General features: G+C 38.0%; 1 protein-coding gene across 1 annotated transcript in view; it reads right to left on the bottom strand.

Moving 5' to 3' along the window:
• Positions 1-2,246: 2,246 nt before the first annotated feature.
• LOC126161996 (stromal cell-derived factor 2) overlaps positions 2,247-15,391 on the bottom strand; it is a 32,801-nt gene continuing 19,656 nt past the window's right edge. The window contains exons 3-5 of the mRNA XM_049918199.1: positions 9,346-9,473; positions 7,377-7,473; positions 2,247-5,063 (exon numbers count right to left, since the gene is read on the bottom strand). Of these exons, the coding sequence (XP_049774156.1) occupies positions 4,883-5,063; positions 7,377-7,473; positions 9,346-9,473 (406 nt within the window). The 3' untranslated portion in view covers positions 2,247-4,882. The remainder of the gene's footprint in view (positions 5,064-7,376; positions 7,474-9,345; positions 9,474-15,391) is intronic.

The following is a 15,391-nucleotide window of genomic DNA, read 5'->3' as shown; positions in this document are numbered from 1 at the left end:
AACAAAATATCTGCAGAAAGATTATAATTACAAGTGAGTCAACAGTTTCAAAAAGAAAAAGTAAATGCAGTTCATATATTGGCGCAATATGATGAACAGTAATGTTACCTCAAGGATTTTTGTCGGGCCTCTTCAGAAACATAAGAGTTCATCTGAGCTATGTTTCGGCAATTTTTCATAAAAAAGATTTCATACATCAAATAATCTGAACTGATACTCATTAATTCAGAACAACAATCTGATAACCACATTAACAAAGAAAGTGACTGGGAAGGGAAACAGCAGGTATCGAAAATACTGATTTCCTATTTAACTTTAATACAGAATGACTGACAGAAACCTGGAATGACAGGTAAAGGAATATGGCACTGTAAGAAATTCACAGGAGGGTTGAACAAGGAGAGCACAGTCACTTCTTCATCCAAAAAAAAAAAAAAAAAAAAAAAAAAAAAAAAAAAAAAAAAAAAAAAAAAAAAAAAAAAAAAGTTAAGGTAATAAATCATAAGTGGAGAGGGAAAGGGGAAAGGAAGGGTTGAAGTGGAAGGCTGGCTGACAGAAGGAAGAGACAGCAAAGGAATAAGTATAGGAATTTGGCACTGGTGAACTCCCCTGGTGTAGGCACAGGGAGTTTGATGTGGCACACAGTGCAAGAATGGAATGGGAGAGGTATACCGAAGAACAAAAGAGAGAAAGAGGGAAATGACAAAAAATCTAGAATGAATAAAATAGGGAAAAGGATTGAAGGTGGGTGCGGGACTGGAGCTACGAGAGTTTGAGGCCAGGAGAATCTTCCTGTCGCAAGGCTAACTAACATTTCTTTCGTGCCTCTCCCTCCCAGCCCCCACACACCCTTCCCTCCACTTCCTCTCAACGCCTTTTTCAACACCTCAACTATGCAGTGAGGGGTTATCTCTACTCCACAACTTTGAATAATTATCCTTTCAGATGGCCATTTTAATTTCATCATCCATCATAAATGGAGTTGGTTACAGTGTACTTTACAGCCAGCTGAAACTGTTTATGTAGAGGAAGGTCTTGTGAATTCTTACAAAAATTTGCCCTTCTTTTGCTTTACTTGTGAACTAGTAGACAGAATTGTCATCTGGCATTTTATGCCTCGAGGTATTACATTTTCTCTTGGTGATATAATGCAATATGGATATAATGCTGTTGTTTTTTGTTATTGTGTCCTTTATCTGAGTAAAACTGAAACACACTGCAGTAGTTTATTCCCAGTAGTTTCATAAGGACGTCATGTCTGTAGTAAATGGGTGACTGTGAGTTGCGTAGTTTGCCAAAGCCACGCCCTGTGTTATTAAGGTGTGTGTCTGTATTTCAGCTTTCTTTCTTAAAACATAGAACACTACACATTAGTAGATATATTCAAGGCAGAGATCATCAAAACAATGTGTTTATGGAAATAGGTGTTCTAAGTGTGTCCAGTAAACTAACTGGAGGTGTACCAGAGGCTTTTAAATAACTAATAGTTCTTTTTAAATTCAATAAATTTGTATGAGAAAATGAGCAAGGACAGGAAACCATTTAGAATTGTCACCACACACAAGTTTCAACAATCTGTATTTTTGAGAATCAAACACATATACTACTGTTATGAGTTTGATGTAAAATAATGTAATTTATTGGATAACAACTAGAATTTGAGTGATTATGCCCTAGGAAAGTTAGCAACCACAGGAATCCAAAATTAAGATGTCTACAATTTTACACCAGCCTTTGGCCCTGCTCTAGTAAATAAAAATTTGATTCCTGCAGTCATCATTACTTTTCATCTTCTTCTCGGTCATGAAGTATACTGGCTAATGATGAGTTGTAGCTTGGGTCCTTGTACCAAAAATTTATGGAGGTTCATAACTACATAATATCTATAGATCCTTTACCTAATCTTCCAAAATGAGTTTTCTAACATGCAATCGGTATGGAAATAAGCAAGATCTCTTGGATATATGAAATGTTTCACAACGCACTATCAGTGAGCTGCACAGACAGCTTGCAGATAATGTGCTGCAATACTGCAACATACACTGCATGACATATGCATGACCCATATGATGGTGAGTGAAAAGTTTCTTCATAAAATTTTTATTGACTTTTTTATGTAGTATAACTATTTCTCAAAGCCCTTAAAAGGTTTTAATTACAAATATTATATCTGAGCGAGTCATAAATTTTGATTTTGTTACAGTGCTGTGTCTCCTAAACAAGAAATTACTCAATAATTACTCAATAGAACATTTTCTTTTGCAACTGGAGGACCTGAAATCTGTCATTCCTTCATTCAGCAATATCGCTCTTCAGTTATGACTAATTTACATTGAACAGTTTTCTATGGCACCAAAATATCTGACTACAATATTCTGAATAGCTGCTCAGTGAAATTAATTGTGAAACCTCCTGTCAGATTAAAACTGTTCGCTAAGACTGGGACTCCAACCCAGAACTTTGTCTTTCGTGGGAAATGCTCTTACTGAATAAGCATTCCAGGTACAACACACAGTTTGTCACCCTTTCCGAACTTCAAAGACCTTCTCCTGCACACCCTGCGGAACCCCAGCTCTCCTGAAGGAAAAGATACTGTGGGTCAGGCACAGATAACTCGGTCGATAAGAGCATTGTCCATGAAAGGCAATGTTCTGAGTTTGAGCCCCGTCCAACAGACAGATTTAATATGTCAGGAAGTTCCATAACACACACTCTCTTGTAGGATGAAAGATCCATTCTGGAAAATTCACCTGATAAGAATATTTGTTGGGAACCTTAAAATGGTGAACCACTGACAATAATTAAGGAGATGAAAAAAGGGATACTGGGACGTGTTTGTCAAGTGACTGAAATCATAATTTTATAAAAATACGTTAAGTAACGCAACACCTAGTGAAGTTGAACTTATCACAGTCCAAACTTGCATCTGTCAGTTGAATTGGGCAGATTTTAAATGCTACTCTTTCTACATTCGGGCAACAACCATTAGCATATTCGAGTCATTATGAATTGCTAAGCACAGGGTGAGGACAAAGAGCGCAACTGAAATTATTCTCTGGAGAGAGATGGTATGCCTTCAAGAGGCACTGTAATTTTAGTTCATAGTTACACAGGAAAGAAGCTGTATACCTTCATAATTAGCAAAGAGTACTGTTATGCCGTTTTGTCTGGTCTGAATATTTCTTTCTATTGACTTTTTCATGCATGTAAGTCATTTTAGACTGCCCTTCATGAAGAGCTGGTGATGACTAATTGTGTCCACTAATCTACAAACTTTTTACCATATTGTTCAACATATAATTTGCTGAAATTACTGGCACAACAACATTAATTCACACTGAGGAACATGAAAAGGAATACATAATACAAAAAATGTTGATATGGAACATTATCACTGCAGCTACAAACTGCTTTACATTCACTGCACACAATGAAAATCACACACATAAATGACTTAAATACCTTGTTATTAGAAAGTACTGCCATTTACATGGCAGTTGATAATTTCATTAACATGAGATCATAACAGATACAACTACATGCCTCAAAAACAGCAATGTACATGTAAACTTTGATCACAAAACTGCCCCATTCATTTTTCCATAGTTGTGAATGGAATGCAAAGGTTCATATCATATACTGCAGGCTTTGAAACAGTGATATATATATTGTATTTATGTTCAGTTATTGCATATAATACAGTCTCACTCGATAAGATATTGAGCCCATGACCATGTCACAGTTACATCACACAACTCACACTTGGAAATCGTATATCACAAGCACTGTCCTTTCTGCTTTCTATCTTGATTGCACCCGTCTTCTCAATATGTCACCCTAACCAACCTCTCCACCTACTCTTAATATGCTGCCTTACTGCCTTTCTTCCAGTAGTTTTCTTCCCTGCTTTTGCTAGGGTTTTTACTTGCATTTCACACATAAGTGAGAGCTGCAATTTGTATCAATATCCACCAAAATTATTGTTATGACAGGATGTATAAAGCAATCTGTGGAAAAATATAAATAACAAAGAAAAATAAAACTGGGAAATACAAGTGCTCATGGCACCAGTATCAGTAGCATTGTCATACACCAACTGTATCTATCCCAGAACATAGCAGAATCAGATGACTATTTGATGAATATTTTGTCACTGTATCCATCTGGATATTTAATCAATCTCCTGTCTCAAATGTTCATGATTTTCTCAATGTGTTACAATGGCAGAGTATATCAGTCACAGCAATATATACTTGCATTACCTCACAGGATGAAATAGTTTCTCTTTCAAACTCACTCTGGCACATGTAATACATTTAATAAGTTTCATCTATTTATTTACAGGCACCCTTTCCTTAAAATGTTTCTATGTTATATACACATCTTGTGATAAGATGACAGAATATGTGTTTCCATAACACATGAGGGGGATACTGTTTTCAACCTTAGTACATCAATTTGTTTTGTGCTTGCTTTTTCTTTCCTGTAAAGTGAATGAAACTAAAGTTTACGATACCTTGCTGCAGTACAAAATTTGAAGTCTTCAAGTATTCTATTGTAACAATATAATTCAAGAGGCTTTAAAATATATCACAAACTTACATGCTCAGAAGAGCAACCTAGAGATAGGTTTTATCTTTTGATATAAAATTAATATAGGCTTTGATTTCAAAAACACAAAACAAACTCACTGACAGGCAAGCATAAAAATATAACTTACACATAATTACAATATATGTGAGAAAATGATTTTTCCTCAGGTACATTTACTGCATTCTCACGAACAGAATCCAATAAAATAATTAAATAAAAGAATTTGTTACTACAAAATGAATGCATGATTATGCTGATGAACTGTTTGGCAGTAACAGTGTATCAACTTTCACAGTTCTGTATGATGAGTGTGTGTATGCTGAGATTTTGGATTGAAATCAGATGGGTGAATAAATAATCCTTCCATAGCTTTCCAGTGTACATGTCCTACGGCAGGTGTCGGAACCCCAACAATCTCTGCTTGGCCATTAATTGGGCGTCCATATGTCCGACCAGTTGCAGATAAATAGCTGAAAATTTTAAAAATCTATTACATTTATATTTTATAAATATTTACTTGAGCCTAAAATCTTCAAAGTTATATTTACAACTGAATAAAAATGAAATAAGTTTGTCTGGTTCCCCATACACAAAATAGTACAAGGTTAGAACTATAGTTTTTAATAGTTTCTGTCCCTGACTTTCTCCATAGTTTATACAAAATGGATTAAGTGAAACACCTTTACTAATGATTAACTTTCCCCATCTGTAAACAGATGAGCCAAACATGTTACACAACCATACACAATTAATCAGTGTATTTCATATACAATGCAAGTGCTGTATACTACATTGCTGTGGGAACTAATGCCAGAGGATCTGATTCAATTGCCATTTATATTGCAGCCCATTCCTTGGACTGTAGCAGATGGAGTATCAGTTTTAGCGAAAAGTAGGAAAGTTAGGAGTGGTCTAGGAAAACCATCTGATAACAGAATTATGCCATTTAGCACTTCAGGTTGCTGTTAGTAGCATCTGCTCACAGAGCTGTGCACAAACTCAAACTGAAACTTTGCAAAATAACAGAAGTGCACTAATTGAGCAATTCAAATACTATTACTCCATGTCAGTACTGAAGTTGATTGTTGCCTCTGTGTAAAATAGGTTGGTCTGAAATGCACAGGTGATGCATGGTTGCATTAATAGGGATACATAATTTGCAGAAAATTGATACTGGACTTCTAAAAACCCTCATCAAATACATCAATAGTCTCTATATTATGAGAAGGAAAGTTGCTACTCACCATATAGCAGAAACGCTGTGTCACAGGTAGGCACAACAAAAAGATTTTAAAATTTAAAGGTTTCGGCCAAAGGCCTTTGTCAATAATAGACTAACAGAAGCACACACACTCACGCAAATGCAATTCACACACACTACTGCAGTCTCAGGCAACTGAAACCCCACTGCGAGCAGCAGCACCACTGCATGACGGGAGTGACAACTTGGTGGGTGAAAGGAGGAGGCTGGGGCAGGGAGGAGGAGGAATAGTACAGTGGGGATGGCGGACAGTGAAGTGCTGCAGGTTGGGCGACGTGCAGGGGAAAGTGGGGAGGGAGAGGAGGAAGTAGCGGAAAAGGAGAGAAACAGATATAAATAAATAAATAAGAAAAGACTATGTGGGGTGGTGTAAAGATGGCTGTGTAGTCCAGGAATAGGAGCAGGGAAAGGGCTGGATGGGTGTGTACAGCGACTAAGGAAGCTTGAGGCCAGGAGGGTTACGGGAACGTAGGATGTAATGCAGGGAAGTTCCCAACTGCACAACTCAGAAAAGCTGGTGTTGGTGGGAAGGATTGGATTGGATTGGATTGAATTGAATTGTTTGGGGGAGGTTACCAGACAGCGAGGTCATTGGTCTCATCGGATTAGGGAAGGACGGGGAAGGAACTCGGCCGTGCCCTTTCAAAGGAACCATCCTGGCATTTGACTGGAGCGATTTAGCGAAATCACGGAAAACCTAAATCAGGATGGTCGGATGCGGGATTTAACCATCATCCTCTGTGGGAAGGATCCATATGGCACAAGCTGTGAAGCAGTCATTGAAATGAAGGATATCATGTTTAGCAGCGTAATAGACCTGTGAAACCAGTTATGTGGTCTACAAGTTAAGCTGCAACCACTGTGCTGGCATGACAACCAACAAGCTGTCTGTCTACATCAATGGCCACTGACAAACTGTGGCCAAGGAACAGGTGGACTACCCTGTTGCTGCATCACTGGAAGTACTCAAGGTTGTACCAAAAAGAGCTTACGAGAAGAGCTTCAAGGACTGGAAGAGGCATTGGAACAAGTGTACTGCATCTGAGGGGGATTACTTTGAAGGGGACAACATGAATATTGATGAATAAATAAATATTTTTTCATAAAAATACAAAGTCACCTTACTTTTTGAACACACCTTGTAGCTTCGTCATAGAAAACTGAATGCAGAACCAACACACCATCATGGGTTTCCTTTCCCAACAGACATATGGTAAACTAATGTTACGATTCTGTTGTACATCAAGTGAAGATGGAGTCATGATAGGAACTGGGAACAGAATACTGGCACACATACTGCTGGTATGTGTGTATTGAAAATTGGTGACGGAAACTGAGGAACCAAAACCATGTGCTGGAAAAAAAACTTTAATCCTACATAAAAAGCTGAAGATTCAACAACATGGAAGTATGTTAGGCCACAGTAGCACTTTAGCACATGGTTAATGTGACACTCCAACCTGCAAACCATAACTCACAGATCACAAATATCAGTTTAATGTAGTCAAAATTCACTACTTACACTTCCGTATCAACATGTTTCAACATTATAGCTTCATCACGTTCCCAAAATTCACCCTCGCACAACACCATCCAGTGGTCACCTGAATCTCCAACACCTGAAAAGAGAAAGACACTGGTAGAGGTCTTACATGATGACACATTAAAACAATTTTTTTCCCCTTTTACTTATCATCCAGTATCTGTCAGTCAATCACAAAGTCAAATCCTGTAACTCTTATTCTGCAGGAAATGGAATGCACAAAGTGAAAGTTAATGTTGTAAAATGCACTGCATATTACTGAGAAAAGATTTACAACAACCAATCACTGTTTCTGGAACCTGATGTATTCACATCCATCCACAACTATATTTGGAAAGGGGAAATTCAGATCTACACTTCATATACCACATAAGAGTCCTGATACTTGCTCTTGTCGCTAAATAGTTCTTCTTTCTTATTGTTTCTGTGGTAAGTTTCACATGTGCTGTGGATTTATCAGTCTACTTCAGTTTAACTGCAAAAGCTAACTTAATATAGGGTTGCTCCTCATAAAGTAGACACATTTTAGGAATATCTCCTTCTTGAATTAAATGTTGCACAATGTTCCCTACAGAATGAAACTGAACAGCACAGAATTTGAGCTCAAGACAAAAAAGTTCAAGACTTTAAGAAAGCTTCAAAGGAAAACAAAATTACATGCAAGCATTATGCCAGTTTTGGCCACATTTAAGATAACTTAAATTTAAAACGGTTGTAATGTATGGGGGATATACAGATTAATGTACAACTTTTCGTGCTCTATGTACTGTTAAAATTTCATGGCTTACCATTCACTGCTTTCGAACAACACTAGGTCAAAGCTGGAGAAAAGTCAATTGGGACAGTTTTTCTATCATTTTGTGATTAATAATTTATTGCCAAATGAAGAACATTGAATGTCCTTTATAATACAATCACTTTAATGTGGCAGCCTTATGCAAAGGTGTTTTAAACTATGGTTGCACAAGATAACAATTGAGCTTGGGCCTGAACTACCACATTTACAACATTGCTAACCTCAGCAAAAAATTTCGCCGGCCGGAGTGGCCGTGCGGTTCTAGGTGCTACAGTCTGGAGCAGAGCGACTGCTACGGTCGCAGGTTCGAATCCTGCCTCGGGCATGGATGTGTGTGATGTCCTTAGGTTAGTTAGGTTTCATTAGTTCTAAGTCCTAGGCAACTGATGACCTCAGAAGTTAAGTTGCATAGTGCTCAGAGCCATTTTGAACCAAACAATTTCGCTGTAGCTGTTACCTAATGCTTTGTGTACTCTGCTTTGAGTTGTGCACTGCTTATTGTTTTCTTTTCTTATTTTGAAAGGAGTTCTCTACCAAGAGCATCTTTCTAGTTTTGTCTTCACAGGAGCAAGAACTTGAACGTAGGCTACCAGGCCTGCAAGATGGAGGCAGGGCTTCTCGTTCTGCTCTGTCCCCCCCCCCCCTCGCCCCACACACACAAATCCCCCAGGCCAGTCCTCATTTGTTAACACTTGTGACCGACTGTCACATTATTGTGTCCGCACTTTACTAGTATGGCAGAGAAAGTGTTTGATACCAATTATACTGAGCTGCTTCAGTTGTTTGTGAATATTCTATTCCACTAAATTAATGTGTAAACATATAATTTAGAATTCCTGCACCAAATTTGTACAAACTTTATTGTTGTACTGCTACATATTAGACATGGCATGTTTTCTTGTACTAGAAAATATTTTGGTTGTTTTGCAGATCTTTCATTCTTCCATACAAGGTAAAAAATCAAGCACCACTACAACTGTTCAACATGGGTGAACTATTGTGTGTTATATTTGATATATTTTAGTAACTAAAGATCATTATCTGCAGGCAGTCTTTCAGTTGTAAATTCTTAGTTTTTATCTGAATAAAAGATGTACAACTAATTCAATGAAAAACCACACAACTGATTGATTAGGTGTGCTGATAGCTTACCATTATCATCTCCATATGCTGAGATTTCCTGGTCACCTGACAGAGGCGAGGCGAAATGATGTGAATGCAGATTTTTCAGAGTTGCCAAATGTGTTAATCTTATTATATCGCCACACTTCACCGGTTCACTGAAAGGTAAGACAGTTTACTTAAAACTTTTGTACAGTTATGATAGCAGCAGCAGCAGCAGCAGCAGCAGCAGCAGCAGCACCAGCGGCAGCACACCCAGCAGTCCAAGGGAGTGCATGCCTGAAAGAACAATAGAGCATGTTTTTTTCTTCTTTTTTTGTAATAATAGTTTAACAAATTTTGCTGGTTAATACCATGTTTTGTGACCATAATAAGACCGTCATAAAAGACGGTATCAAACTATAAAACTTGTAACAATGGCACAGTTTAGAACTCAGGTGCAATAACCTGGCAGTGACTATGTTCCTTATTCTCCTGTGTTCCTCCATTGGAGAAAGGACTATATGAGGCATAAAACAAAGTACTTAATGTTTCATTTTTCATTTGTAACATGTGCATCGACAGTGCCATGTGTTTCCTTCAAACCACACCACCACTGTAACTCCCACAGCCCAGCAGACATTTCACTCTTTAGGCCTACAGTAGTAGGTGGAACAGCAACAGCTGCTGTTTTATTTTATGCCGAGTCCTGGTCTGGCCAACAGTTCTAACCTGCCAAAACCTTTATCAAAGGAACAAATATTTTGTATGGTTACTGTATAACAGTCACACTTAACACACTGCATTTGGGGACAGAAAAACACTAAAACAATCAAAGAGTAGTGGATTAGCTCCAGGGCAAATGTGACATAAAATAGAATAATCGATTTATCTTGTACGTATGTCATTTCATAAAACAGGATAGATCCTGGTTTCCACAAAGACAATGGATTGTTTTACCTTTCCTGATTGATAACTTCACCGATAAGTGTTGATGTTAAAAAAAAAATTAAAAAAAATAAAATAAAAAAAAGGGCTCCACCACCGGAATAATGTCTCTAGACACCGTTCTTCAACATAGCCTTAGATTGTGTTGAAGTGCCATTATCCAAAATCCACCACATTTTCTCTCAGATACTGTGAAGTTAGTGGGAAAAATGTAACTACTAAGGAATTATTTCTAAAATATTCTTGTGTTCTCTCTGGTAACATCTTACCAGGAGACAGGCTGCCTTCTGAGATAATTACAAAATTATAAAGGAAGGCATGATAGGATTTAAAACCCCAATAATGTTCCAGAGACTTGAGGGTCCTGTAACAAACTAGGCTGCAACTTCCAGGCCTTGCACCACAGGATTCAGAACAGTACGGTCCCCCTAAATGGATCAGGTGTAGTGATGTCGGCTGGGAAAACGCCCAGTGGGTAGAATGTTTATAAATGGGCATTTGTTCAGGAATTTTCTAAAAGCAGTTTTAAATGCCGAAAATCTGGGCATTTGCAAAAAATTACTTTCAAAAGTTTTTACTGCTAGAATGTAAAATTTACCACTTTTGTTGTTGTGGTCTTCAGTCCACAAACTGGTTTGATGAAGCTCTCCATGCAACTACATCCTTTGAAAATCCCATCTCCGAGTACCTACTGCAACCTACATCCTTCTGAATCTGCTTAGTGTATTCATCTCTTGGTCTCCCTCTATGATTTTTAACTCCACGCTTCCCTCAAATACTAAATTGGTGATCCCTTGGTGACCCAGAACGTGTCCTATCAACCAATCCTCCTTTTAGTCAGGATGTGCCACGAATTCCTCTTCTCCCCAATTATATTCAGTATCTCCTCATTAGTTATGTGGTCTATCCATCTAATCTACAGCATTCTTCGGTAGCACCACATTTCGAAAGTTTCTATTCTCCTCTTGTCTGAACTATTTATCGTCCATGTTTCATTTCCATACATGGCTACACCCCATACAAATACTTTCAGAAAAGACTTCCTGACACTTAAATTTATACTCAATGTTAACAAATTTCTCTTCTTCAGAAACGTTTTCCTTGCCATTGCCAGTCTACATTTTATATCCTCTCTACTTCGACCATTATCGGTTATTTAGCTCCCCAAAGAGCAAAACTCATCTACTACTTTAAGTGTCTCATTTCCTAATCTAATTCCCTCAGCATTACCTGATTTAAGGGGAGTTGGAACGCCCTATTCTGACAATGTTAAATTTAGTGACTTGGCCTCCCTGTATTTCAGGAACCACTGCAACCACTGACAGGAAACTTTTACAGGACATTAAACTGTATGTTCTGAGTCTACTAAACTACAATAACTGCATTTCAGCCACTGCTTTCGGAAATACAACTTATTAATTACACGATTCAAATTTTGTATACTTTTTTGTATGTTATCCTAAATAATTTTAATTAGTACATAACATTATGTCCTCCTTTTAGTTCAGTAGACTCAGGATATGTATGCTATTACTTCCTGAAAATGTGGATACTCTACTCGAAGTGATTTCTGAGATTTAGGGAAAAATGCAACAGAACATGTAAATTTAAAGGAACAGATTCTAAAGAGACTGTTACTCACTTAACGTATGCTTAATTTTTTTTTCCACTCAAAAGCGCCCTGCACCATACTGTGTATCATCCTCTTGATCTTTTTCCAAGTTTTTTTCTTCTTTTCAGACTCCTTAGTAGCCAAATGTGCTGCATACTGTACTTTATCAATGCAAACCTTGCCCACCCATTCAAGTTCTTTGATGCAGTTTTCTCCAGGATTTCCCATCACTAAAAGCATCACTGACCCCCCACCCACTTTATAGTCTTCATCCCAACAAAAACATTTTTTGGTAAGCGAGTCCATATCAGATTATTGAACGACTCATTGGGGTTTTGAGTCTGCAGTAATTGCACCATGAATCAGGTCCAGGAGGGCAAAGGTGGTATACTGGTTTTTCATCAGTTGACAGTGTGGAAGAAGGCAGCCCACACTGCCTGCTTCATTTTCAACAAATCCTCATTAATATTTCTAATGGCCATCCTATAATACTGTTGTAGTTCATCAATCATTTTGTCTGTCAACCTGCCTCTTATGGTCTTACCATCAGAAAGTTTCTTATCCCCCAACCTGGGGTCCATCCTCTTCTGGGCATGACCTTTTGTAAAACAGCAATCCACAGCCTTCTATATAAAAAATTACCAATTTTATTAGATCTTCAAGTAATGCACGTAAAAATTTTAACATTTTCAACCGGTGTGGATTATATTAAAAAAAAATAAAATATATCTCACGTGAGTTTACAAGTGATCTATATATCATTTTACTTGGAAAATTGCAAATTTTATAATGAGAGAAAAGTCTGAAAATGTGAAAAAAATATCCCATTCTAATTCCCCTTAATTCGACTACATTCCATTACCCTCATTTTGCTTTTGTTGATGTTCATCCTATATCCTCCTTTCAAGACACTGTCCATTCCATTCAACTGCTCTTCCAGGTCCTTTGCTGTCTAACAGAATTACAATGCCATTGGCAAACCTCAAAGTTTTTATTTCTTCTTCACAGATTTTAATTCCTACTCCAATTTTTCTTTTGTTTCCTTTTTACTGCTTGCTCAACATACAGATTGAATAACATCGGGGATAAGCTACAACCCTGTCTTACTCCCTTCTCAATCACTGCCTCCCCAATGCTTTCATCGACTCTTGTAACTGCCTTCTGGTTTCTGTGCAAATTATGAATAGCCTTTCACTCCCTATATTTTACACCTGCCACCTCCAATTTTGAAAGAGAGTATTCCAGTCAACATTGTCAAAAGCTATAAATGCAGGTTTTCCTTTCCTTTGTCTATCAACTAAGATAAGCTGTAAGGTCAGTATTGCCCGTGTGTTCCAACATTCCTATGGATTTCAAACTGATCTTCCCCATGGTCAGCATCTACCAGTTTTTTCCATTTGTCTGTAAAGAATTCGTGTTAGTATTTTGCAGCCATGACTTATTAAATGGATATTTCGGTAATTTTCATACTTGTTGACACCTGTTTTCTTTGGAATTGGAATTATTATATTCTTCTTGAAATGTGAGGGTGTTCTGTCTCATACATCTTGCTCACCAGATGGCTGGCTCTCTCAAGGCTATAGTAGTTCTAATGGAATTTTGTCTATTCCCATTGCCTTTTTTGGACTTAGTCTTTCAGTGCTCTGTCAAAGTCTTCACATAGTATCATATCTCCCATTTCATCTTCATCTACATCCTCTTCCATTTCCATAATATTGCCCTCAAGTACATCACCCTTGTACAAACATTCTATATACTGTTCAAACAAATTTCGGGCTTGCAGCCAGTCGTCGTTCAATACTTCGCACGATATTTCAACTGGGTACCTGCCAGTCATCTTCAGGTGAGCCGTCGCAGACTGGCGATAATGTCCCCCGCTCCGCAATATATAGCGTACTGTAACTATTCTGCGCATTCGTCGAAAACTTGATAGTTGAACCAACACTGCCCGCCGGCAGTGCCCTCGCTGGTGGAATAGCGGAACTCAGTCGCCCTCTGCATTGCTGTTTGCCACGGCCGTCAACGCACTCTGTCGTCTTCGATTTGAGCTATTCCACCAGCGAGGGCGCTGCCGGCGGGCAGTGTTGGTTCAACTATCAAGTTTTTGACGCATGCGCAGAATAGTTACAGTACGCTATATACTGTGGAGCGGAGGACATTATCACCAGTCTGCGACAGCTCACCTGAAGATGACTGGCAGGTGCCCAGTTGAAATATCGTGCGAAGTATTGAACGACGACCGGCTGCAAGCCCGAAATTTGTTTGAACAGTCAATTCACCGGGAAAACTTTACAATTCACATTCTATATACTCCTTCCACCTTTCTGCTTTCCCTTCTTTGCTTAGGACTGGTTTTCCATCTGAGCTCTTTATATTCATACAGGTAGTTCTCTTTTCTCCAAATGTCTCTTTAATTTTCCTTTAGGAAGTATCTATCTTACTCCTAGTGATATATGCCTCTACATCCTTAAATTTGTCCTCTAGCCATCCTTGCTAAGCCATTTTGCACTTCCTGTCGATATCATTTTTGAGACGTTCGTATTCCTTTTCGCCCATTTCATTTACTGCATTTTTATATTTTCCCCTTCCATCAATTTAACTCAATATCTCTTCTGTTACCCAAGGATTTCTACCAACCCTCGTCTTTTTACCAACTTGATCCTCTGCTGCCTTGACTATTTCATCTCTCAAAATTACCCATTCTTCTTCTTCTTCTTCTTCTTCTTCTTCTGTATTTCTTTCCCCTGTATTTGTCAATTAGTCCCTAATGTTCTCTCTCAAACTCTCTACATCTGGTTGTTTCAGTTTATCCAGGTCCCATCTCCTTAAATTCCTACCTTTTTGCAGTTTCTTCAGTTTTAATCTATAGTTCATAAACAATAAACTGTCCACATCTGACCCTGAAAATGTCTTACAATTTAAAACAATGGTTCCTAAATGTGCGTCTTACCATTATATTATCTATCTGAAATTTTCCAGTGCCTCAAGGCATATTCCACATATACAACTTTCTTTCACGATCCTTAAACCAAATGTTAGCTATGATTAAGTTATGCTCTGTGCAAAATTCTACCATTCGGCTTCCTCTTTCATTCCTTACCCCAGCCCATATTCATCAACTACCTTTCCTTGTCTTCCTTTCCCTACTATCAAACTCCAGTCCCCCATGACTATTAAATTTTCGTCTCCCTTGACTATCTGAATAATTTCTTTTATCGCGTCATACATTTCTTCAATCTCCTCATCATCTGCGGAACTAGCTGGCATATAAACCCGTACTACTGTGGTAGGTGTGGGCTTCGTGTCTATCTTGGCTACAATAATGTGTTCACTATGCTGTTCATAGTAGCTTATCCCCGCTCATATTTTTTTTATTCATTATTAAATTTACTCCTGTGTTACCCCTATTTGATTTTGTATTTATAACCCTTTATTCACCTGACCAGACGTCTTGTTCCTACTGCCACTGAACAAATTCCCATTATATCTGACTTTAACCTATCCACTTCCCCTTTTAAATTTTCTAACATATCTGCC

The sequence above is a fragment of the Schistocerca cancellata genome, chromosome 2 (genome assembly GCF_023864275.1).
Source record: "Schistocerca cancellata isolate TAMUIC-IGC-003103 chromosome 2, iqSchCanc2.1, whole genome shotgun sequence".
NCBI classification, from domain to species: domain Eukaryota; kingdom Metazoa; phylum Arthropoda; class Insecta; order Orthoptera; family Acrididae; genus Schistocerca; species Schistocerca cancellata.
The sequence above is the reverse complement of the archived record's forward strand: the minus strand, read 5'-3'. Positions and strand labels throughout refer to the sequence as shown.